Below are 27,130 nucleotides of genomic sequence, written 5' to 3' on the forward strand. Positions count from 1 at the left end.
TCCCTCACACTAAAAAGTCCTGAATGTGTGCTTCTTTTTTCTTTAATATTTGACTGTCGTCTGCAGTTTCTCTCTCCAGGATTAGTCGTGTTTACTGAAACCATATATTAAGGCTATTGTTCAAGTATTTGTTTGGTGTTGTTGTTCGTGACTCAGTGGAACATTCCTGGATTTTGTAGACGGAATGCTTGCACGCACTAACAGGTCTCGAAAATCACCGCGGTGTCACGAGTACGAGGGGTAGACAAAATAATGCAAACACTCCACGAAGAAGTCACTTTTAGAAAACACTACTTTGTCTTTGCATTGTGTGCTTTACGTTGCACCTGCAGTTTATTTGGTCTCGATATCAAATATATAAGAAGGGAAACTATATTTCTGTCGGACAAAATTCATTTGTCTCTCTTTTTTGGTTTTTGTTTTGGATACTTTTACCTCTTCAGTCCTTCAAGTGAAACAATCAGAGAAGCAAAAAAGTCAAAGACCATAAGTTGTAACGAGGGGTCGCACATATACATCGGTTTGTTTGAAGGGGTCACAACATCTCAGATCAACTTAGTTTAGACTACCTCGAGTCAACGAGGAGCCAAAAGATAGCAAAATATGACTCCAAATTAAGTCTGCTACATGAATAAATAGGCATTTATTGCTATTACATTAGCAGTAACAACTATATAAAGTGAAAAAACGTTATTTTTGTTTAGTTCTTCTGCCCCCCTTTGGCCAAAAAAAACAACCTCCCCTACCTTTTGGCGACTTGGGTGCAGTGGAACAAGCAGAAAACACAACACTGTCATTTTATTCAGCCTGGACTCAGAAATACCTGAAATCGTCATGACCTTAAAGTTACGTGTCGGCGGCACGAACACAATGACAAGTCAATTAGGATCGTTTTTAGTGGTGGACACATGGTGTTCGTGTCCCAAAGTGTTGTTTTGAAGTGAAGTGCGTACTTCAGTAACGACACTTACGTAGTTTCTTTAACCCAAACCACGATCTTTTCCTAAACCTTAGTAAGTAGTTTTGTTGCCTGAACCTAAGATGTTTCCTGTGAACAAGTCTTTTTTTGAAAAGACTGTATTCACGTTACAATGTCTGCACGTTACAATGTATGCACGTTACGATGTATGCACGTTACAATGTCTGCACGTTACAATGTATGCACGTTACGATGTATGCACGTTACAATGTCTGCACGTTACGATGTATGCACGTTACGATGTCTGCACGTTACGATGTCTGCACGTTACGATGTATGCACGTTACGATGTATGCACGTTACGATGTCTGCACGTTACAATGTATGCACGTTACGATGTATGCACGTTACGATGTATGCACGTTACGATGTATGCACGTTACGATGTATGCACGTTACGATGTATGCACGTTACGATGTATGCACGTTACGATGTATGCAAGTTACAATGTATGCAAGTTACGATGTATGCACGTTACGATGTATGCACGTTACGATGTATGCAAGTTACAATGTATGCACGTTACAATGTATGCACGTTACAAGCAGAAATTGACATGTTTTGCTGGACTTTCTTTAAAAAATGAGGAATAAGATATCATACGAACCACTGTATGAGGATACGTTGTTGTTTTGACACCTTATAAGTTGGTACGTGAACTTTAAAAGGAAACGGTTGTTTGTTCTCACATCCAACCGTTACGGAGGAACGATGTCATTCATATGTAGTTTGGGTGGACCAGGTGAATGTAATATTCTGTCTCATTTTTGCTCTGTTTTTGGGCTCCACCATCTCCAGAGAGAAATATCTGTCTCTTTAGCTGTTACATGCTCCACTATGTACTCCAGCTAGTCGCTAACTTTGCTGTTGCAGGTACACTCGGTTTATCTGAGTTTTTTTTGCTAAAAACAGCTGCCTGTTGAGCGATAATTCTCTGTGGTTTTGTCACTATAATCAACTTCTTTTATGTTGCACTGCAGTCATTTGATCCATTGTTTGTACAAAGGTATCGATCGATGCAGCTTTAACTGATTGGCATTGTCTAGACTTCAATGAATCAGCTACTGGAGACTAAAATTCATATTTTGTCGAACTCCAGCTACGCAGAATAAGGCACAATCACAGAAACGTTCAGTAAAGAACAACCAGTGCAGCCTCCACGTTTGGTTTCCTGAGAAACTGATGTGATTTATTGAAAATCCTGCCAATTCCAGCATGTTCAGCGATCACAAGCAATTAAACTGTCCCAGAGATATTTTTGAAAATAGTTTTTGATCATCAACAGGCACCACGGAATTTCCTGGCTTTTTTTTTTGCCAAAACACTGTGACCCCTGCGAGTTACTACGGAAACATAGCGTATCAATAACAAGCGCCCCATGTCTTGCTTTTGCTCCATGACGCACCTTTATTTCTTCCATATGAACAGTGAATGCACAGCCGCAGGCTTTGATCATCTGACTTGAATTGTACAGCAGTGGCTGCACTACACCGTGTTCAACCACCAAGCCTGGTAAAGTATCACACACAGAAGAAATACCCTGACAATCACTTGGAATAGATACTTTCATTGTTTTTGCAAAGCGTTTTCCTTTTGTTTTAGTCAATTGATAAAAAAGGAAATATAACACAGAACCCATTGAGCTGGAAAACCCCCTGCAGACTAATGAAGAGAATAGAGGATTGCTGTACTAATCAAGTGGGTGTACGTGCATGCGCTTGCATGTGTGTCCTCAAGTGAACCTGTGTGTGTGCCCAGACCCATCCCCAGCCTCACACATTCCCTCCCATCTCGAGTACCAGCCCTGCAGTCTCCCACACGCAGCCCTCCGTCCTCCCTCGACGTGTTCACGCCGTGTTTATCTAGTTTTTCATCCACTCTAATTCTTCCTCCGCCATCTCACTTTCATCTACTCGCATTCATTTGCATTCTGCACTGCTGTCTGTATCTGTGTCTCCCTCTGACTCTGACATTTGCTTGGCAGGAGGAACCAGACGGGATGCTGTTAACACTGCAAAAAGTGTCTGTTTTTGCAAAGGCTATTGCTTTTCGTTAACGTGTAAAGATTCCTCCAAACGGGGGGAAATAACTCTGCTTGTTGCCAAATCTGTTGCATACATTTTCTTTTCTTTTCAACTTAACAAGGCAGATCCCTCAGCTATTAATAAAATAAATAGATTCAAGAGAGAAACCTTTAAAAAGTGGGCAAAGCATTGTATGTTTGTTTAACTATCCTGGTGGCATCATTTTTAAACACTTTTTCAGGAGAAAACGTGTGATTTTTAAAACACACTCTTCATCAAGATGCACATTTTTTGCAGTGAACACTTTCTCCTTCCTTCACCAGAACGGAGTAAAAACAAGTCTTTCCCTGGTCAATGAGTTCAAAGGGGCGGACGTCTCCTTAGACAAGGCTGCAGGGGGGGTGAGGAGGGGGAGGTGGTGGTGGTGGTTGGGGGGTTCAAAAGTCTTGCAACCGAAGAGAAAAGAGAGACGGAGGGAGGGAGGGAGAGAAACCTGGCACCAAGACAGTACAGAGCACTGGGTATTAGAGACAGCGAACAAGGGAAGGTCAGCCCCCCCCCCCCCTTTTTCTTCTTCCTCTTCCTCCTACTACTGCATCAGCAGATGTGCAGCCCATCATCAATACTGCTAGACAACAGTGATAACAGGACAGTCTGTGATGAAGCATTTACATGCTAGATTGTGTTTTTTTCTTCTTCTTCTTTTAGTCAAGAGTCAGTGAAAGATGAGATCATTTCACATCCAAGATGAGCTACTGACAGAGAGGCTTATGGGCATCAGTGACCGGCTATACGTCCCTGATCTGATGCTAACAAGGTCATCCTCTGGTCTCAAAGCAGCTTTGCCCCTCTAATCAGAGGAGCATCGCCATCATCATATTCCACGATGTATCAGCAGTTCTCAGCGGTGATGCAATCCGCCAGGGGAGGCAAACGGAGACGCTGGTCTCCAGCAGCACTGAGAGGAAGAAAAGCCTGCTCACAGATTGACGAGGAGCTGAGATGTTGAATGCAGATTTGTTATTTGGTGCGCCGCATTTTGTATAAATGTGATGGCGTAAAGCAAGGCTGCAACTACAGTTACTCTCGTTATCGATTCATCTGTGAATTATTTGCTCAATTACAATGACCAAAAACCCAAAGATATTCAGGTTAACATCATATATGACGAATTCAACATTTGGCATTTTTGCTTAAAAAATACATGATTGATTTAGTCATTTTGTAGAGTAAAGTGGAGCGGCATTTTCATCATCGATTAATCTGCTGCTGCTTCACATTATGGTGAAACATGGGCTGGCTTTCATTCTGAAGCAGCCACTGAAAAAGGGAATGTAGTCATTGCATTCAGTGCTAACCAATGTCACTGATCAAAGATGTGACAGCGATCATTATCTGCATTAATTCATCAATCGATTAGTTTTAAATTGTGCAGGCGATAAGCTGCACTCCTCTGCTGTTGTGTGGACAACTACGTGTACGGTGTGCAGCATGAAATCAGATCACGATTGTTATTGACTGACTTCTTTACTAAAACAACATTCGTTTGTTTGGCTGCACTGTAAACAGATCAACCCAGTTGCCAAAAGAAATGTTGGCATTGTACGTTTCTGCAAACCACGGGAGGCGTTGACCTCTCTGAACCCTAAAGCTTCATAAATACATTTCATATCAACCTCGTATCAGGCTTGCAGAAAAGCATCATTGTATAAGGATGGTTAGGGTTATGTAACAAAAACGCCCTTCGGGGATTTTCTTAAGAAACAAGCGTAAAGTCAACGTTTACTTTTGGTTTCAAATGGGACAGACTAACAGCATCCTGGGTGAAAGTCCTGTGTTTGTTTGACAAAAAGACTTGGACGGTGATTGGGTGAACAATTTGTCAATCAAACTCTTACTGAAACCAGTCAGTGGAAGAGCAAAGCATCTTTTCTATTTAAAAAGCCTTCCGTACCGTTCTTCGCTCTTCTTTCACTGAAGAAATACTTTTAAAAATGAACCATCGCAGACCTTCGACTCCTCATCACGGGTTGCACACGACTGTGAGCAGTTCACACAAAGTCCATCTTTCCCTTCATCTAACTTGAATCTTGTACAATCTACCAGAATAGTTGGTGATTAGCCTGACTGAACTAAACTGACTAATCGCTTGATCTCCAGTGTAAAAAATCGTCATCGCAGCGATGACCAATATAGCTTAGCAGATAGCGACATGGCATGTGGCACTGGATTTGATGATTTAGTGCGGTCCGTGTCATTTGGGGACATCGTGCTCACGTTTTGACCCACTTTACTCCAACCACCTTAACTGTTGCGTGTTTTCGGCCTTGGCCCCCTTTTGGATCCGACCTTGCTCGTGATGCACTTACACACACTGGCCGAGCATGCTGGGATACACGCTGGTGTCCTGTTTTATGATTGGGTCGCAGCACTGATCCCATGTTTAGTGCTTGGATCAGTGTTGAAATGCCAGCAGGGATGGCATTAGTGCTTTTCTGTGGCACAGTGGGAACTCCGCTGGGGCCCTGACTTTAACATGTGGCTCTGCACAATGGGTGCCACCAAGTGTTAGCCAGTCCCTCAGTAAAGCATCCGGTCTCTGTTTGCTCCAAGGAGGGGGTTAAAAATCTGATAGATATGAAATCAATGTCTTCTTCGTCATAAATTGACACTTTTTTTCCCACATTTTTTTCACATCAGTCACTCAGATCATGAAAGCATCATGTGTTCTCATTTACAGACAAAGCTGCATTTATTGACTCAATTTCAAGACAGACACCAGAGCAATGACTTCTGACATGAAATCACAGACAAAGTGCGAAAAAGCAGTAAATCCTGCAGAAGATCAAAGTCTAAAGTGAGCAGGACTTCCGATTAAGCTTTTTCTGCTTATCTCTGATTTGTATTTGCTCTAACGAAATACCACATTTTGATCACTACCACTTCAGTTCACATGTATTTAGCTTTTTTATTTAGTTTTTATTGGGTATTCAAGTCAGTAGCACAGTGGTGACTGAGTGGGAAACTGTTTTTAATGATGAATTTCAGCTTTAATCGAATCAGACTTTGGATAGAAGGGCTGTTGAATTACGCGGTGCCAAATTACGCACAACAACCAGCAGCCACATCAAAACCTCCAGCTCGCCTTTAACTTCTCCTTCCCGAGCTCTCAGCGCAGTGAATAGTGTGCTGCGTGAGTGTGAGCTGCTGCTGGTGGGGCAGCACCGCTTTTTCTGTCTTGATCTGAACTACTAACCACGTCTTAAGAGAGATCAAAATTCAATCCCGTTCTGAGAAAAAAAAAGAGAAATGACGTTATTTGAGTATGTGCCCAAAATCCTTAATGAATAACTTAGGACGAGTAGGAGGCAAATGCTGCCCCAGCTGTTTCCTGTTGAAAATGTCTGTGTAATGTAGATAAATGTGAGGGATTTTCTCTCTAAATCCGTCTCCTGTTCGCTAAATCTCACTTCTCCAAAACGAGCCTGCGCAATGGAACAAAGTCGGAATATTGAGATGTGACATTGCCCGCATCTCTTTCTCCCCGTTTTTTAATGACTTCAAACAAGTTCCTTTTCGCCGGGCTTTGTCTTGCGGGGACCCGTGGGGATGTCTAGCGCTCTTTCCTTTCAGTGGCATTTATGTGATGTCTTCAAGGTAACTTACCTGCTTTCCTTTGACACTATATATTATCACCTTCACTTGCTCACCATTTGCACAGAGCATCCTCAGTTTAAACTGGAACACCACTTGTTTCAGTTTGAATGTTTTACTGATTTTAAATGCATGACAAATGTGGATTTATTCTGATTTTCATCCTTTTTTATGCAGTTAGAGAGCAACTGTCCTGCGTGTTTTAATGACTTGCTTTTTCCACAGATAACAAGAGATTGTCCACCTACTGCTTAAATTGACTTTTTTTTTTCTTGACATCGTGCATGAGTTTCTCTGCGCGGATGAATGGGTTCTCATTCTCAGCGCTTCTGTGCGTCCTGCGCTCTTTTTCTCCAGAAAGTCCGAATGCAGCTCTGCAACTTTCAATGTCATGACTGCTGAGTGTGCATTATGAAGTGCTAAATGTCTAACCTGAGGATGCGGGGCTAAGAGAGAGGGGAGCCTTAACATGAAATACTTCATGCGCGGTTGGGGTTGTGATGTAGATGGATAGTGTCCTGTGTTTATTCTTTTTATTATGTATATTTGGCCCACTCAGCTTCCTCGGCTGGGTTTTGGCGGGGGAGCCGTTTTCCATCTCTCAGTTTGGATCGGAAAGAGATCCCTCGCGCTTTTTGATTCTCTTATTCTGCTTTTTTGAAATTTGAAGCACTTTTGGTTTAGTTCTGTGCGTAATAATGCGCTGACAGCTGCTTTTTTGGCACGAGGGGGAAATGCTTAAGCATCATTACCGAGTGGTACTGTATACATTTTTTAATTTGAATTGATTAATATGGATTGTTATTAACTGGTGAGGACATGCAGGGGCTGAGAGATGATAAGGAGAAACGTGTGTTTTCAATTTGGTGGCACTCTTCTCGGTTGCGCACAGGCGCTCCGGAGCATCAGAGCTGGTCAGCCTCCTGTTTGACTCTTTGACTCTGGCACACAGTGGAAGTTTGGATTTAATACATTTTCCTCCACATCTCCAAACTCCTGTAAAGTTACCATCTGTGGCCACTTTTATTTCCCGTTTTTTTAGCAGAGCGAAAGCCTGGAAGTTATCAGGAAGCAAGCCTTCGGCTCACTGGGTTCAATGTTCAATGTGGGAAAATGTTTAGTGTTGCCACCACTGATGTGTCATTGAGCAAGGCACTCAGCCACCAACTGTCACAGCAGATGTGCTCAGTGGCCAGCAGTTTAATATGGGAGCAGTGATTTTAAACGTGTGACTTCCCTTGCTTGAATTAAATGAAAAAAACTCTCTCTCTGGCTCTGTCTTTAACAGCAGTGGAAATGCTAAAGATCTCTCTCTCTCTCTCTCTTTCTCTCTCCCTGTGCTGCAGAGTGCGATGTGCTGTATCTCCTGTAGCCACACCCTCTCACTACTGCTGTGCGTCCTCACCCTGACTCCGACGGCAACAGGGGCGGGTCCAGAGACCCTGTGCGGGGCGGAGCTGGTCGACACGCTGCAGTTTGTGTGTGGAGAGAGAGGCTTTTATTTCAGTAAGTGCAGCTTTTTATTAATTCATAAAGGTTGGCTGTATCTGTCCCAGAGCTCTCCACCTCCAGCGAGCTCATAAATAAAAAAGCAGCCTGTTTGACATCTCGTCTTGACTTTCTCCTGCATCAATGTTCCCTTTCTTCTTCCATTCATTCCTCTTACATCTTCTCTTTAAGTTCACATTCATCCCTGCACATTTGTTTTAATGCCCCACTCTCATTGATGGACAGGAGCCCAGATTTTGAACAAGCAAACCTAAATGAAATATGGAATACTGATAATGAACTATTCTGCTGGTGGCAAAGGGCTTTAAGTGGAAATTGGCTCACTATCTCTGAGAAAGAGGAGGGGCAGAAACTAAATGTTGCAGTGAAGTTTTTTCACTTTTTTTCCACCAGAGAAGGGAAAGTGACCCAAAGAAAACCCTCCACAAACAATCCAGGATTTAAATCTCAGATTTTTCCATTAAGGGTACAAACCAGCCCAGAACAGCACAGGATGGAGCTACAGAGGTTAGGTGCAATGCTCCATTGGCTGCCAGTGTTTCTCCGGACATTTATCCTGATCCTTCTGACAGAGACGAGCAGTGTGATTGTACAGTATAGCTGGCTCCGACCCAACCGAGCTGAGGTTTATAACCCCATTATTCACATTTCTTTGGCTGACATCCACCAATTAAGCCAATTCGCATCGCATCTCCCCAAAAGTCATTTGAAGATTTCTAGATTAATTGATTGTCCCGGTGACTCCTGTGCCGTTTTGACATAGCATCCATTATTATTGGTTTGGTTTTGGTCCCAAAGTTATGAAAGCTTTTCCACATGTGGTGGACTTTGTCAGCTGCCAATTTCAAAAAGAAAAGAAGATATAAGATTTCTGTGGGAAATCAGCAGGATCTATAATGTTCTCTTTCCCAGTAATTGATTGCTTTCGCCTCAACCTGAACCTGGAGTGGTTTGTAGATACACCTTCTTGAGAACTTGGTGACGGATGGAGGATTATAGGGGCCGGAGGGGGACTTTATCTTTGAATCCCAGCCTCAGTACAGCAGTGGAATAATGTAGTAGTGGCCCATGTAGCATTTATGGAAGAGAGAGAACAAGTCATTAGGATTCATCCTCTGTTGGACCATAAATATTCGTACAAAATCTCATCCATCCAATGGTTTTATCCACTGGATCTATTGCCATTTTAAAGCCCACTCTGCAGTTTATCCTTGGCTTTGATGCTCTATATCATCCGCTGCCCATTTTGACGCAAACTATACGTGCCTCCATGTGTCTCTCTTGATTCTTGGCCATCTTCGTGTGACTGGCTTCTTAGTCCAATCCTCCCATGAACCGTCTGTTCACTTTACTCCGTGACCACCTTTCTTGGCGTTTCAAACAGCAAATGTTTGCTGGTGTTTGAAGAAACGAAAAGCCACTGCAAAGATTTCGGGGGAATTTGAACTTCAACATCAGCCTTTAACACCTGCTCATGGTACCAACAAAGCATCCTTTTTACGAGACAGCGAACAAAACCCAGTTTTTTAACATTCAATGTCTATGTTTAAAAACATTTTTTCTTTGCATGACAACGTATGGTTAAGGAAAGGAACATTAATTGCAGGCATGTGACGGAAAGTAAGGGTGTGAGAATTGGAACGATGTTACCAGTTTGTGTCCAGTCACACTCCAACCCTAACACCGAACCTTCTCCCTGACCTTCATCAAGTGTTTCCTAACCATAACTATGTCCTACATTATTGTGGTTTTCATGCACAGACGTTGTAGAAATACTGTAAAACGGTTGGCATGAACCATTCCAAAATGTCATTGAGCGTCATCCAAAGTTTTTTGCAGAATCATCCAATATCGATGTTCTGTCTGGAGGTCGTGTGACCATGCACCTTGCTGCTGCTCCCCACCACCCCACTGCAAAATTCTTCCACCCCTTCATGCAGCTTTTCCAGCACCAGTCAACATCATTCTCTGCATCAGGCCCTTTGTACGGCGTTTGCCAGAGAGTTTGTTGGAGAGCCACCAAGCTGCTGCAAAGCTGCGAGTCTTGTTCGTCCAGATGCTGCTGGCAGCACCCACATGCTGTGAAGTGGTCGTGACAGCCCGCTCGATTGCCAGTTTTCTGCCAGTTAAGACTTTTTGGTCTCTGGATTCCCTCTGCTGCAGCACTTCGCTTGCATAAATGACCATGTTCTCTTCATTTAGGCTGAGAGACGGCAGAAGATCGTGGACTACGTGATCACAACAGCTTTTGAGTAAATCATGCATCGCATTTAGCATGTGATGCACGGATCAAATCTTTAACACCAACAAGACATTCTCTTCTTAGGTGGTGATTGCAATTAGTTCATGATTAGTATGTCAGTTTAAAGGTTTGTAAAATGTTCCCAAGCAGTCTGCAGCTGTAACTTAAAGCCAATGAAAATGTTCAAGATTTTGACAAGGTTTGAGGGTGTCCAGAGATCGGACGATGTGAAAATGTGACAAAGAGTTGGCTACTCATAGCAGAGTTTTACTACAGCTTTGTAAATGTTTCTCACAGGCTATAGAAGTGCGGCACTACTGTCCATATTCATCTCATGAGAAAGTGTTGAATGGAGGCCAATGTAACTCATGAATCCTCCTGCAGGATAAACTTCTTAAACAGGAACAGACCTTTTTGTGGTACGGGGAACATGTTTGTCTTTCCCGCATTACCTTACGCTGTGCAGTCACTGAACTGCACAGCGTCCATCTATCAATGCCACATTTTCCTGTGTTGAAAAAGAGGTGTATTTCACGAACACTCCATCCCTTTTTTTTCTGAAAAGAAGATGAGGTTTGAGCAGCAGGGTGCAGCGCCTTGGAAAATATGTTGCTCCCCGTCTTCCTTCTGTTTCACTTCGCTCTCTCATATTCTCTCTGTCATTCCTTTTCCGTCTCCTCTCCTTCAGTCGCCACATTCACCGGTGGCTGTTTGCACGACGATATCTGGAGAATTCATTTAGTTTCTGTCGTCCATGTGACCCGGTGGCCTAGAAAGCTTGGCCAAAGGAGGCGTGCTCCTTTCCCTGAACTCTTCCTCTCCAGTCTGGCCGTGTTGAACTTGGCAGCCCTCTGATTGATAATGTGTCCAGAGAAAAGTGTTGCAACGGTAGTGGGCTTTCTGTGCTGACGGTGCTTTTGCCAATCCACCTTACATATGTCATCAGTAAAGTAGCACACTTGCATTTTAAGACTGAAGGTTTCCAACCCTGACAGAAATGCTAAATACTAGTTGGTGGAAATTTTTCTTTTTTTTTAAGGCAATGAAACAAACTGCACTCTATGAAACAGAAAGAAATACCACTGGAGTCAGTTTTTCCAATTATTAGCCTGACCTAGAAATCCTCAGTTGTCTTTGTAACGCTTTAGCAGGCAGGACCGTAGGGTGATTTCACTGCGATGTTCATTCCATGAATCAGATCTGTTATGGGAGTTTTTTGGCCAAAGTGTGAGTGCTAAGTGGCTCCCAGTCCTAAGTCACTTCATATTTTATCAGTTCTTGCTGAAATATTCACATTTATTCGAGAGTGAGAGCGTATATATATAATCTTACTGTTGATTTCTGTGAAATGAATGATGTGCAAACTCTCCTGAATTACGACAAGATGGAACAATCCGTCATTTATGGCCCAGGGGCTAATTGTTGGTACACAAAGTTCCACCAAATATGAAACGTGGTATATGTTTTTTAGATGTTTTGGCTTGTACTGATGGCATGTGAGGTGGAAAGGAAAAGGGAAAATTGCTTTTAGCAGCCATTGATGAGACTTCCTCGTCAGTGTTTGTCCCTGTCAATTTTATTCAAAGCCACGGGAGCTGCAGGGAGGTAGAATGTGCAAACACCACATCACAGGCATGCACGCACACATGCACACACTCAAACACACACATAGCTTGGCATTGTCCCTCAGCAGCAGGGGATTATGTGGATTACAGGATGATCAGGACACCCCCACCCCTCCCTCCCTAGTTTTACACTGGACCTGGACACACAGCGGAAGGCACTGAGATCTGAAGAAAGCCCTCCTGTGTCCTCTTCATCACTGAGAAAAGGAAAAGGTGTCGTTTTCCCATTAAGACCTGAACTAAAAAACTCTCCGACCCTTCTGTGAATTACTGCTCGGCGGAACAAAGAGGCATCTCATGAAAAGGACAGGCAGGCGATCTGTACATTAGCTGAATCTGAGACACGAGGGATTTGAGGACACCAACCAGTACTTTACCTTTTGAAACCCTTCATCAGTTTAATCCATAGGACCCCCACAAAGAGTGCATTAGTGCAGAGATCTTCAAGGTTTACAGTTGATATCTTGGACCTTTCTGGCGTTCTTTCTTCTTCATCATAGGCAGTCTCATACATTTTCTTTCATTTCTTATTCCAGTTGTAAAGGAACCAAAGAATCCTGCGTACTATTCATCACTTGTACTCGCTCTATTACCAATAATTCAGCAAAAACAGACACGATGACAGCAGGCAGCACTGTCTAACCACAGGCTAACATATCTTATGATTGATACCTATTGGCCACCAAAGAATCCAGGCACACTGCGTTGTTTCGCACCTAATTAACCTCAGATCTTTTATCTTTATTAGGTACACGTCGAGGATTTTTTGGTTCCTTTACTGTCTGGAGCTTTTGATCCTACTCACCTGTCAATAAAACCCAAAACTATGTGTTTCGAACACCAAGAAAAATAGATAAAAACTCCCCTCGATTCCTTTATTCATTTAGTTAAAGAACACCATGGCATGTGTAAACCCTTTCCAATCACTCTCGTTTCTACATTGATGGTGTGACACTTAAATATAGTTCATTGTCTTCCAGTGGCGCCGTAAAGTGAGGAACACCTCACTCCTGCCATAAACTCTTTGTGGTACCAGTGATAAAGAGGTAGTTTCCAGTACTTTAGCAGCTCTTACAGTCCCTGCCCAGCCGTAAACTGCTTGACACTTCGCAGGAAGAGCGGTGCGCAGGCTCCAAGAATCCACTGCTTTTTATTGACCATGACCAAGCTGTAAAACTCAGATGCTTTCTGTGTCACTCTGGAATGGGGGAATCCAGCCATCAGTGCCGCTCCTTGGAGGAATGAACGCTATGTGTGCTGAGGCTCTCAAACACCAAACCAAAAGATGCTACGTGGAGCAGCGCGGTGGCATCAGATGAAACACTTAGTCAACACTTCATCGGACAGGTTGAAGACTAGTTTTCTGTGAAGAAGGGTGCTAGCGCTGCACTCCAAAGGAATATTTTGTGGAGTGTCAAGCACTTGAAAGGTGGTTCTGAAGAGTTCGTAGCCTGCTCGGACGGCGTCTGTAGTCAGCTTGGATTCACTGCAGATACACATTTATTGGAAAGGCAACGGAGAGCTACGCAACATAAAATATGCCAGAACATGTCAATATACCCATAGAAACTGCAACCTTGTTGGACTCTTGATTCGTCTTTATGTCACTTAAATATGCCACTCGTGGTGGTGCTTTGTAACTTTGAATATGTACAGTAAAAGAAGTAGTGTATTTACTATGTATCCTAGAAACTATTAGTGTTTGAAACATGCAGATAAAGAGTGGAGATAGTGAATATGCTACAAAAGAGCTTGGACAGACGTCAAAACGTCCATAGAAAGAACAAAGACCAGCCCGCTCTCATCAATTGGCGCATGAATGACAAGACAATGTGTGAGTCCTTTTGCATGCTATGAGAAAGGCGGTCTTACGTTTTGCATGTAATTTGTACGCCATGTAGTCTCAACTGACTGCAATGTAAATGCATTCCGCGTGAATATGAATCGTCTGAACAAGAACGTAGTATGAAATGTGAGAGAGGCGGGAAGCACTGGCAGAAAAAGTTATTTACCCTTATTTGTTTAACAACAGTCACAGAAAACAACTCTTTATGAGGGATTACAGCAGCTATCCATGGAATTGAAGCATTTAAAACCTTCCAATGCTTTTAGACCTGATTATTATATGCATGTTTTTTCCCAAACCTGCCCGAGCTGATTATCCTACATGTTACAACCAGTGCCAGCTGATTTTTCTCTCCCTTCCAGCTGTTTGTGCAGCAGGGTTGCAAGCTATTTTCAGAATAATAGCGGATGTTAATTTGTAAAGGCTTTATTGGGAGGGATTGAAAAAACAGGCCAGGCTCTTTTGGCTTTCAGCAGCCATTATATAATCACCGGCCAGGGCCGAATGTCATATTTCTCTCTTTCTACATTACTTGATATCAGGCGGTAGTACAGCAGCCAAGGCTGGGCCCACTGATGATACTCACCGCAGGGAAGAAAAAGCTTGTTTGTTCAGATGACTGAAAAGAAATAATTAGTAGGTGTAATACCTGGCCATGAAAGGTGTAGCTGAAATTAATACAAATGCAAATGCCAAAAAAATGTTCTCATCTACCCATTTTATTTAACACATTCCCTTTTCGGCAGTTTGAGATCTGGGTGAATGTGGTTCTTCTGCTGCCTAAATAATGCAGGTGCACGGTGTATTTCTAGCATCATTCTTACCTGATGTGCAACATGAAAGCCTCCCCCAGTTCCTCCCTCTCATTCACACCTCCATTATCTTCCACTCTAGCTTTGTGTCCGAGGAGAAAGATGCCGTTTCTGAATGAAAACTGCTCTCTGTCCAGAACAGCATTGTCAGGACAAGGCAGGCAGAGAGCAGAAGTTAATGCACTTTGTCAGCACTGGCAGGCTTCTGAGCCAAGAGCTATGAACTCAGAGAGGGAAAGGCATTTCCTCCTTGTAAATGCCATATTAAATTATTATTATTTTATTTGGTAACAGGGGAAAGTCCATCAATGCTATATTGCTCAAGGTGAGCAGGGAATTGTTAATGAAGACTGCGTTTTTCTAAAGGCCACCAAAAGAGGGTGGGTTTTGGGGTGTAAGGGAGTTGAGTATTGGTAACTTGATGTGGTCACTGACTCAACAAGCTGATCACACCTTCAACTAATCTTTTGCCCATTTTTTTCAGTGATAACATAGACTACAACATCTCCACCTCACCTCTACTGGCGTCATATAGTCACGGTCGTTTCTTGGGCGCAATCGTGCCGCCGTCTTGAGTGCCTATGTTCTCGTGGCTTCTGCCAAATAAAAAATGTGAATGAACATTGGGGCAGAGCCAACAGGGGTGCAGCCTCAACTTCTGCCGGTTGATCGAGGCCCAGAGGGCTTGTGGTTTGGCCTCGCCGGACGGGCCGCCGTGTAAAAGATACCTGGGCCAAAATGGCTGAGTGTGATATTCTCAACGTTTGGGTGACTGCGGCCGCCTTTGGAAGCAGCTGCCAAAAAGGGTCCATAGTGTGCAATGTGATACATGGTAAATTATACACCGAAGAACTCCATGTCATTAAGGCTGTTCGTATATCTTTGGTATCAGACCCATAACCATGGCTGTTATCACTGCTAACAGATTAACACTGCTAACAGATATAAAGCAAATGTAGAAAAGAATGTCGGATCAAAAATCTGATTTGCATACATTTTATTGCCTCTTGGCTAAATAGAGTTCACGTGGGTTTTGTCACTGCCCCGCCCCTTTAGGACACCAGCTGCAGGTCTTGAGTCTATTAACTCCAATGAGAGAAGTGAATGTGAAGACAGATTCTTTGAAGACAGACGATTCTTTCACTCCGTTGTAAGTTTATATTGGACCCACTTTTGACTAGTCACAGATCTTCCGAACATTATGACACTGAAATGGCATTTTCCTGCAGATCCGGAGAAAAGGAACTTTGTTCCAGACTTGTTGCCAAAACTAACCCCTCCTCTTGCTGTTCCTCCTAAACAGGTAAACCAGGCTATGGCCCCAATGCACGGCGGTCACGCGGCATTGTGGACGAGTGCTGCTTCCAAAGCTGTGAGCTGCGGCGCCTGGAGATGTACTGTGCACCTCCCAAGACTAGCAAGGCTGCTCGCTCTGTGCGTGCACAGCGCCACACAGACATGCCGAGAGCACCTAAGGTTAGTACCGCAGGGCACAAAGCGGACAAGAGCACAGAGCGTAGGACAGCACAGCAGCCAGACAAGACAAAAAACAAGAAGGTGAGCACAGCACCAAACAGATACACTCTCAAAAAAAAAAAGATTTACTCATCAGGAAATATGTAAGAGTAACGAGAAAAGGATTGATATTTTGGTAGCTTTTGTCAGAGCATGCACACAAACTATCCTGAGAAATTGTTGACATTTGTTTTCTTGCCAAGGGTTAGATGTTAGCTTAGCATGAAGATTCAGTTGGGGATCAGTTGGGGGATTGCCCATTTTTCAAACCGTCCATTATTCCAAAACCCCAAGAGTCCAAAAAGCGTCCCATTGGACCGAAAGCCCCTTATCCCGAGAACAAACGCTCAATGTTCAGAAGGCCCATTGATCCAAAAAATCAAACTCTCTGCAGCAAACAGAAGCACATGGCTAATTATTAAGCAGAATTACATCATTGAGACTTCCCGATTTGTTGCCTCTTATATGGTTGGGCTGGTGAGGTTTAGGTATGAGGAGTGGGATTAGTTAGGTTTAGGGTACGCCAGCCAGAGTAAGTTGCAACAAGGCGGCAACCTCCGGTTTGGCCAAGTGAAGCCAATGCGGAAGTGTCTTGAACTTGCATTCTCTCTACTGACCAGCAGGAGCCGACTCCCCCGGTTGCAGAAACAAGTCTGATTGTATAGAAGTCTATGAAAAAATTGCTCTACTTCTCACTTGATTTACTACCTCAGTAAACATTGTAACCATGAGTTTATGGTCTCAGTTGCTAGTTTCAGGGAAGATCTCTTGATGTCATAATAATTAGCCATGTGCTGCTAAGAGTTTGTATTTTCAGGGCGTTTGTGTTCAGGATAACCAGCTGTTGGACAAATGGGCTTTCCATCCAAAGGTTGGGGTTTTGGAGTAATGGGCTGTTGAAACAATGTCATGGCACCAATCAGGTAGACTAGCTTTGACCACAGGTGCCCAGCCAAGAAATAGTCTTGCACATAACCCTCCGTTAAACTACATTTAACTTTAATTTTTCATTTTTACATACAGTTTTATATGGATTAAACAAACAAGATAGAATGTGTTTATTTGTGAGCTTTATGTTTGATTTTGTTGCAGACAGAGCCGGGCTAGCCAAAGCTCACTACTTAATAAAACGAAAAAACGCTGGGCACTTTCTGATAGACCAAGGCTAGCAGTTTAACCCTCTTTCCACTCTATAATAGGGTTTGCAAGCAGTATATCACTGTATAACAAGACAAATTAATCCATCCAACTTAAGTGGCTTAATTTTCTTCCCACAGAGACCTTTACCTGGACATAGTCATTCATCCTTCAAGGTATGCATGCCACTGGACACTTCATTTCATTTTATTGTAATTTTTGATTCGTCTAGTCATTTAAACCTCTATAAACCATACAATCTCCACTCTGACATGCTCAAGAGTTTCAAAAGAAGAGTATTTATTTTGAAATGAGAGGGATTCATTTGAATTTGTTCCGAAATCTTAAAATCTCGGCCAACGAAAGAAAGCGTGAGGTCTAAATGGAGACTCTGTTTCATCCTCGAGTTGCCAACCTGCAGGAGAGTGTGATCCTTTTAAGATTCGACCGTGTGCTTTTTACCCTTCTCTCAAAAAAGAAAACCATTAGCAAGAGAAGGAACTAAGTGGTTTTTGTGGTAGACCCAGTGGCACTCCCGCTCCCCAGGCAGAATCTCCACTCTGCTGCTGTACATTATGTGCTGAAATTCTGGCGTCTCACCATAACAGACACATGCAAGGTCCGGAGATGAAGCGAGCGTATCACGTTCAGTGTGTCTCCGTGTGCAGTGGCTTCTCCACCACTCAACTCCTTTAACTGATAGGAATCCTCCTCACATGTTTCTCTTTATGTAAAAACTGAAATAGGAATCTGTGTGTTTTCTATATTTTCATTTTTCTCCAAAGAAGATATTTTTGGACATACCAGTTTTTGAGGAAACAGCATCTAAGGCTTTGAGCCTGTGGGTACTCAAACTAGGCAAACAGGAATTGTAATTTCAGAAGCAATTACCTCGGTGACCAAGTTTTACTTTCACCATCCAATCAACGCAATTCTTTCCCCCCAAATATTTACCAAAGCTTGCAAAATGTCTATCTGTGTCTCCGCTACGTGGCTAAAATGTGCTTTTCTTTTATTGCAGGACGTGCATCAGAAAAACTCAAGTCGAGGCAACACGGGGGGCAGAAATTACCGAATGTAGGGAAGGAGCGAATGGACAAATGCCCAGCGACTTGGGAAGAGAGAAGGGAGTGGCCTTACCTGGTACCCCTGTGGAATGGTTCACTGTAAAACAAAACAAAGAAGATGCTAGCAAATGTTCTAAAAGCTCTTCAAAATGATTGAAACCTGAGAGCTAAGTGGTGTTTAAGGGTTTGATGAGGGATCTTGTGATTATTTTATACACTGCACCATTCCACATCGGGAGGAATTCTTTGTAAATGCAAAGTAACAGACTAGTTTAGCTGCTGAGACACGAACAAGAGCTTATTATACCTCCACGTGTGAGCTGCAGCATCCCCTGGCTCCAGGAAAGGTGGGAAACGCATCTGGGCTCCAGCCAATCAGAGAGCGGCAGGCTGTGTTTGAGAATGAGTGTCCTGTCCCCTGAACTTTCCAGGGGGTAAATCTTTTTACTCTGAGAGAGTGGATTCATTCACTCCTTTGGTAAGACAGGAGACTCTGTCACCGGTCCCCGATTACAGTTACTACCCCAGTTTGTCTTTATGCACCATGCATTACCCAGGATATTTATAATAAGTAAAACAAGGTTTGCTTTAAAGGACAAAGACCAGGCCGTTCATTATCAGATTTAAACATTGTTTTAGTTATTTTACCTTGAGCTTAAGTCAAATCCCTAAGTTTCATTAACTCCCGAAGTGGAGTCCCATAAAGGTTTGAGTCCAATCCAAACCCCTCTTAAACCTCAGGAAGCGTTGAGAGCCTGGGGATTGAGTCTACGATCCAAACACTTCTACAACAACAGATCAAACACCATTAGAGGGGATTTTCGGGAAGGTGGGAAGTACAAAAACAAGACAAACTTACAAACCAGAAGCTAAATTGAATTAAGGTTTTTTTCGGCCCATCAGTTCATGGTGCATGTTTAGTTGTCAGAAATGGGTATTTCGGTAGAGTCAAAGTACATTTGGCATAAACCAGTGGAATTAGTCAAACAGCAACAAATAGGTCACAAAGCCGTTTGTCAACAATCCAGTAACCGGTGACCAACATTTGAGTCTGAGTGGAGGCCTGTGTTCAAGGTTAAGCGCAAGTCGTAAAAGTCTAGTCACGGCAAGTCAACAAGCGCTCTAAAAAGAGTCAAATATTTTTCTTGTTCTCTTAAAGAATTTACAATATGTTACCAAAGTTTGAAGCAAAAGGAGAGGCTCTAAGAGTTGCCACGTAGATGGGAAGTTTAACATTTGATTGATCGATTGTTTGTATTTTTGTTAGTTTAGGGAGGCTGTCAACTTTGCTACTGCAGTTGTCGCTTGGACTGCATTACGTGGCATCATGGCAACAGTACAACAAAACTCCACGGCAATCTGTTGCAAAGTCCACCGGAGAAACATGCAGATTAGACAGATTTGGTAAATATTGCAAACCAAAACCAGACAAGTCTTCCGGGAGATATGAGATACGGGACACATATAACAGAACACAAACAAACACATACAAAGCACCCACAGTGTAAATGACAGTTGTGTAACCGTGAGCAAAGGTGAAGCGCACACAACCACGATTCATAAAAAGACAGTTCTGAGAAGTCCTTGCATGAGGACTGACGGTCACGGCTGTTTATTCAAGCCTCCATGCAGATTTACAGTCTTTCTATCGCACAAACCACCCAAGACATCTCATCTTTGCCTCTGCCTCCTCTGCCTGTGTATAATCAAACAGTACTCCCATTTATGTTAACCTATGCATTACTATCATTCATTGTACATGATGGTTTCATATAACAAAACTGTATTAAGAATCCTATCCACTGTATAATGGTGCTATTTTGTAGTTTGTTACTTGCAACAGACGGCTAAGACAGACAGATGGCAGGGCTTAATTGGAGGTCTTCCCTTTTGCACAGCCTTGTGGCCACCATTTTAATAGTGTTTTTATTTGTAAGCTGTTTCAATAAGGTAGTAGTGTAAGCGAGTAAATGTATCTGTGTGAAATCTGTGAATGCATGGAGATTAAATAAAAAAAAAGAAGATAATACCAAGTTGTGTTCCCAAGAAGGCAAAACGCTATTTTTTCTACTGTTTTTGAATTATTTTCTCAATATAGATCCCTTCTGCCAAATAACTTGACAAAAGTACTGTGAACTGTGATTCTTCCAATTGTATTGAGATTGTTAAAAGTCATGGTTTGCTTTGTCTGTCCTGAGATGTGTGTGTACATGCACTCGCTGGAAGCCAAGGTATTGATTATTAAAAACACTTCATGCGAGACTACGTAACTATTGCTGAACAGCGGCAACTGTGGCTACAAGTGGTAATTACAGGAAAATAGAATCTTGAATTTGCCTTAATTTTCCAAGATTCTCTTAACTCGGACAACATTATCTTTTACCAACAGCTGTGTTTCTATTCAATCGTCAAGTGAACTTTTGAACCGTCGCAAAATAAAACACGAATTAAGGCATCAACTGGTGTGCAGCGGATAAACTCAACTACAGAATTTGGCGCTAAATATTTGCTATGTCAGAACTTATTCGGCAAAGGTGTGTCCATATCCTATTTAGTGCATCATCTCTTTTCAGACAAAAACAAAAGAAAATCTGTGAGAATTGTAAAAAAAAACAATAATATGTAACCTGTACTCAAAGGATGTGGGTTTTTTCGTGCAATTGTTTTAAGGCTTTCGCCCAGCGGTCTATGTTGGCTATAGTGTCCAGCTGTGTAGAGTTCTTGTGTTATCGGTAGGGGCGTCACAATTTAGATTCTACGTCGTAAATCGATCGGAATGAGCTTTTGATTTCGAACTTCGAAGTCAAAAACAGGATTGTCGATAATCCCAGTTTTGTTTTTATTATCTCCACACCCGCCTATTTGGACGCGTCTGAAATAAATTTTGAAAAAGACACCGTGTATTTTAATAGCTGCAAAATATAATTCAAAGGTAGATTTTCTAAATTAATGGATGTATTGTTCCACACATTCCACAGGAAAAAATAAACATGATTGATACTATGTTTAAATTTCGCACAATTCCGAGCAACATACCGGCGGGAGCTGCTGATAAAAAATAGTCTACGTGAAACACGTTGAATTGTACGGTATAGTTTAGGAGCGGCCATTTAAAAAAAAAAAAAGACTGTCCAGTGATTAAAAAAAGATTACAGTTGCTTTTGACGGTAGCTTGGCTATTTTTATGAATTCTAGTTTTGGCTCAACTAGCTTGGAACCTTGACGAATGGTACTAAAAACGCACCAGGTACAATCGACATCCTTTGCTAATGGGAAACCCAAAAAGAGTGAGTCCAGTTAAGTTGTGGAAATGCCGCATAAATGTTTGCTAACAATAGCCTGCGGAAGCTACTGGTCAGAGCAAGGGTGCGTTTGGTTGCTAATGAATTAAACTTTTCATTTGTTAGAGCAAGAACGTGTTATTTCCTCAGAACGTTACATAGTCTCACTTTAAGAATGAGCCAGGAGTTTAATTTATTTTAAACAAAACATTTGTTACCACCCTATCGAATTAAAACCTATTTTCATTCAATAAAAATAGTGTGTTTTTGTATGACGATACTTTGGTGTCTACAAATTGTATAATCAGTCGACCTGGCGGCTGAAATGAAAAAGAAGCTGGTTGTGGAACAACTCTGGTCCTCCCAGATTTTCAGATTTACAGTACAAACCAAAGACTTTCCCCTGAAGCTCACTGTCCAAGAAACTGTTTGATTACAGCGCTGTTATTTATGGTGCTTGATTGCCTTCTGTAGAAAAAAAATACTGACAAATTGTTCACCATTCCTGCTGAATAAACCACTTGTCAACATCACATAAATGTCTGGAGAGTTGTTTTTTTGTCATGCAGCATGCACATACAATATATATATTTTGCTCATTTATTAAAAATAAAAAACAGAAACATGACATTCAGACTCTTTGCTATGACACTTGAACTCAGGTGCGCTTGATCATCTTTGCTATGTTGCTACACCTTGATTGGACGACACCTGTTGTGAATTCAACTAATTGGACGTGATTTGGAAAGGCTCACAGCTGTTTATATAAAGGCCTCAGAGCTGGCCGGCAGAGCCTGGAGAAAGGATTGTGTTGAGGCAGAGCTCTGGGGAAAAAAATATTCTGCTGCATTGAAGGTTCTCAATAATTCCTAAATGGAAGAAAAGTTAAACTGAGCAATTGGGGGGGAAGGGGCGATCTGTAAGAGCGGTGACAAAGAACCCACTCTGGCTGAGCTCTTGTGTGGAGATTGGAGAAACTTCCAGAAGGAGAACCATCAATGCAACACTCCACCGATTGGGTCTTTATGGCAGAGAGGCCAGACAGACGCTTCTCTGTAGAGAAAGTGCAGTTCAAGTTTGCAAACAGTTTGCAAAAAAGCTGTGCAAAGCCGGTTGCGTCGAGGCCGCCGAAAGTGCTTCAACTAAGTACTGAGTTAAGGGCCTGAATACTGTCGGTTATTTAAGTGTATTCCTTTGAATACATTTGCAAAGGATTCGAGCAATAAGGCTGCAACATAACAAAATGTTAAAGGGTTGAGTACTCTCTGAAATTCAAACACTCATAAAACCTCTGGTGAAACATCATCCTATAAAGACAAAACTCCCTCTAATATGCAACATCGCACTGGTAAACCGCTTTTATGAGGAACGCAAACCGCAGGCACCTGCAAAGCAGAGGTTAGTCTCTCTTAAGGCATTTTGACTCCAGATAAAGCCGTAACTGGAGCTGAAACTTTGTGCATGGTGCAGTATGAAACTGAGTGTGTGCTGAATGACAAAGTGATACTTCCTAAGAGGTGGCGGGGTCTGCCAAAGCAAACGTAGCGGGGGCGTGGTGCTCCCCGAGGCCAGAGCTGCATGTTCAGCTCTTTGGAGGATGCTCGCACTGACAGCTTGAGCTCCAACTCACTCACTGTCAGCACTGTTTTTTTTTTTTTTTTTTAACGGATGTATGTGGGACAACAATCAAACCAGGATCTATATTGCCTCTCTGGCCGACGTGCAGCAAACGCCAGAGATCGAAATGTGAGCAGCAGGGAGGTCGGCGAGGTCCCGGTCATCGCGGCCATCCTGGATGTTATTTCATCCGTCTCTATGACTAATACACAATCAATTATGGTCCAATTGCCGGCTGCAAGCTTGCAAGATTTAGAGTTCAAATAAATCCGAGAGAAATTGTGCGCAGAGAGATGCCTGGGCAGTGGCAGGTAACCAAGCCATCACAAATAAGCCAATTACGGATGTACAATATCATGCTGTTCTAATTATTCTAAAACACACAAAAGCCAGGATGTCTTAAAAATGCACTGTTTATCCTCTTTCATGCGCTAACTTTGGATTATATGGAGTGCAACACAAAGATGTTTGAACAACCTCAAGAACCAGGATGGTTCTGGAAAGAACACAATCCGTTTCCCATTGATCTGCGTGCACTCACAACCCAGGGCATCTGAGGACACAGACTTTGGACCGAGCCCTGAAACACGATCTCTCCACACTCTTCAACTCCTCATCTTAAGCACACAATTGTCTTTTGAATGACCTCGTGGTCTTTTTTTTCTTCTTTTTTTTTAACTACACTCACCAATTTTTACTTATTCTACTGGTTGTACAGGAAAAGTGGTTGTAAGGCTTCATCAGTCTTTAACCATTCTTTTTTTTTTCCAGTAGGACACACAGGACTTCACTTAGCTGGGTTTAACTTTTGCTCCTGCTGTTGTCAACTCAGCATTCGTTGTCACTAATCCCAAATATTCTCGTATCCGAAGGCTAGCATCCAGTCTTGGCTAGCGATGAGTTGATCATGAAAAATACACAAATAGCCTTATGTCACATTTTATTTTTGCCGTAAGCCAAGGCCAGATGTAAAAGGAAATAGAGACACAAGAGTCCAACAAGTGCACCGCGAGCTTCGCACTACAACGGGAATGTTAGCAGTCAGATTAAAGCATGTGTTAGAAAAGAAAGTGCCCAAACCATTGGAGGAGATTCTCCCTCTTTCTCAGTTTCAGTCGACAGTGGAAATTCACTGAGGCTTGATTATAGCAGGAGAGAGTGTTGGCTCAGCTGTGTGCTTTAAGAACCCATGATGTCAGAGCCTTATTTTCCTTGGAGAGACTCTCATCAGCTGCATTGTTCCAGGAAACTATGGTCTGTTCTCTGGGCAACAACAACAAAAAAACAAAAAAAACTGCCTGAAATGTGGTGGGTTTGCACCCGCATTTATGCAGCATGCCGCCCTCAAGACTCTGCAGCACAAACATGCAGATATCATGCAAGGAGCATCGAGCCCATCCCCCCCCTCTGCTGCGACACTTTTATTTCCTTCTATTAGAAGACGAGTGTCGGTGATGAAAGGCAGAGTGTTAATACATGATTGTAATAATGTGTTGGCCTCCGGGGGATTATAAAACAATGCTTCTGATGTCATAGGGTGCAGACTTCTGAGGCCTCTTTATGCACAAAGCTGTGAGCGGTGTGATTGAAATACTGCAGCTGACAGGTGATGCAAGCCGCCGACAGAGCTAATGAAAAAAAGTACTCCGCAGCTTCCTCAGGTTCAAAATTCAAACCATGCGTGAGGCCGAAACCAATCTGGATGCAATTACGAACGCATACAACAAAACAAAACCAAACAGAAATCAGCGACAGCACCGTCTGTAGTTGAATAAACTTTACTGGCATCGGTTGAAGATTTGACGAGCTGTGTTGTGGAAACATAAAGATTTAGTGAATAATGTTCATGGATACCCACAGAATCACATCTGGTCCTCATAAGATTATTTGACTGTTGGCTTTTTTTGCTAATGTTCTTTATTAGAGAATTATGGTAATGATTTCTTAGAAATTCAGATCAGGGGGAAAGAAATCACAGTTACCAGATAAAGACCTTCACCACAGCTCAGAGTTCATTGAATCTTCTCAGTGAGTGCCAAGGAAGCTTCGGATCAGGTGGCATCGGTTTGCAGGTTGTCTACTGTCCATGTGAGCACGTTAATGCAGCCAGAAATATGGAAAAAAGGGGGAAGGAGAGATTATCAGAAAGACAGCGAGAGCAAGAAAGGTTACAACAACAGAGCATGAAGCTCACAAGTTCAGTTGTGCTTCTGCTGGAACGGCTGTGCCCCTGTGGACAACTTCAGTCCTTCAGTAGAAGTCCTCGCCCTCCAACAATAATACTTACAAAATAAAGGCTGACCGCTCCAAGTTAAATCACTTCAGCTGAGTTCAATAGCTATTATTCATGTCCCGGCTCTCCATCTCCTGCGCCACGGCTCCTGTGATGTTAATAAGGTAAGCCTTTTGAGCCGAGTAGAGCTATGTCAACATGAAGGCCCTTTTGGTTTATGCTTGCCTCCGCCTTTCATCCTCAGCTGATGATGGTGTGGGTTCTTGACGATCAAGGCTTGATCACAGAGCTGTGGCAGATCAAATTCTCCTTCAAATGAATAGTAAGACATTTGGGGCGAAAAAAAGGTTTATTTCCTTTCTTGTCGGCTTAGCATCTCAAAGCTCAACAATAAACACATTATATCTTATATAAATTGGAAGAATAAATGGTGACATTGTAGTGTAGTGTTTGGTTTCTGCCAACCACAGGAATCGTTCTGATGGAATCCTCCGTTTTCTGAAAAGTGAAGCCAATGCAGAAGTGCCCTTAACTTGCATTATTTCTACTGGCCATCAGGGGGCAACTTCTATGGTTGTCAAAGAAGTCTATGAGAAAATTACTCTACTTCTCACTTGTTTATTACCTCAGTAAACATTGTAAACATGAGTTTATGGTCTCAATCTGTAGTTTCAAGTCTTCTTCAATACAGCAATACTTTGTGATTGACATGTCGCTTACTCTGCGTTGTCCGGTCTGGAGGTTGTCCGTGTTTTTATCTTACAACTTTAACACTTTCACAGCATGTCTTCAGTTCATGACAGTTCATTATAACCTCTTTGGTCACTGAAAAATGTCTTAGTCAGCGTTAGGTTGTACTTAGCTCCACCCTCTTGTATCACTTCTGGTTGCAAAAAGCCAAAACGGCGACGGGCAAAATTCAAGATGGCGACAGGCAAAATGCCAAACACGAGGCTCCAAAACGGTAGTCCACAAACCAATGGGGGACTTCACAGTGAAGTCTACTTCTTTTATACAGCATTGTTTGAATGCATTGGTTGAATGTCAACATTTCTTTTACAAAAAATACATTTCATAAATATGTTTTATATCAGCCTCCTATCACGTTTGCAGAAACACACAATGCCACGTTGTCAACGTTGTGTAACGATTGGTTGGGTTAAGGCAACAAGACTACATTATGTCGTCATTCAACGTATCTGTGGTTTGAAGAAACGTACAACGTCTACACCTGGTGACGGGCTGCCACAGCAGTGCTTTAAGCTAAACGCTAACGCCAGCACGCTAACATGCCGATGTTAAGCAGGTGTAATGTTACACGTTCACCATCACAAGCGTGTTCGCGTGTTTACTCTTCTCAGCAAGACAACGAATAAGTGGATTTCCCATAATGACTCATGATGTTGTGGGTCGTATTAGTGTCACCAGTTCATACATGTTACTGACCTTTTGTTGATGGTCCATCATGTGCAGCCACTGATGCCATTCAGAGAAAATGACCACTCAATGGGCGTCTTTCATGCGACGCAGCCAGTCTCTGTCCGCTCGCCTGCTGGGTTCATTTCAGCATGTGGATTTTGAAGCAAAA

The 27,130-nt window shown here is 42.6% G+C and overlaps 1 protein-coding gene across 1 annotated transcript; it reads left to right on the forward strand.

Annotated features, from left to right (window-relative positions):
* Positions 1-6,613: 6,613 nt before the first annotated feature.
* On the forward strand, positions 6,614-18,425 carry igf1 (insulin-like growth factor 1). The gene is made up of 4 exons (XM_076111559.1): positions 6,614-6,661; positions 8,005-8,164; positions 15,996-16,168; positions 18,366-18,425. Exons 1-4 carry the CDS (start codon positions 6,614-6,616, stop codon positions 18,423-18,425), a joined length of 441 nt encoding a protein of 146 aa, XP_075967674.1.
* The last annotated feature ends 8,705 nt before the right edge of the window (positions 18,426-27,130 follow it).

This window comes from Anarhichas minor, unplaced genomic scaffold (assembly GCF_050575085.1).
Source record: "Anarhichas minor isolate MPS153535 unplaced genomic scaffold, ASM5057508v1 ptg000045l, whole genome shotgun sequence".
In the NCBI taxonomy this organism is placed as follows: Eukaryota; Metazoa; Chordata; class Actinopteri; order Perciformes; family Anarhichadidae; genus Anarhichas; species Anarhichas minor.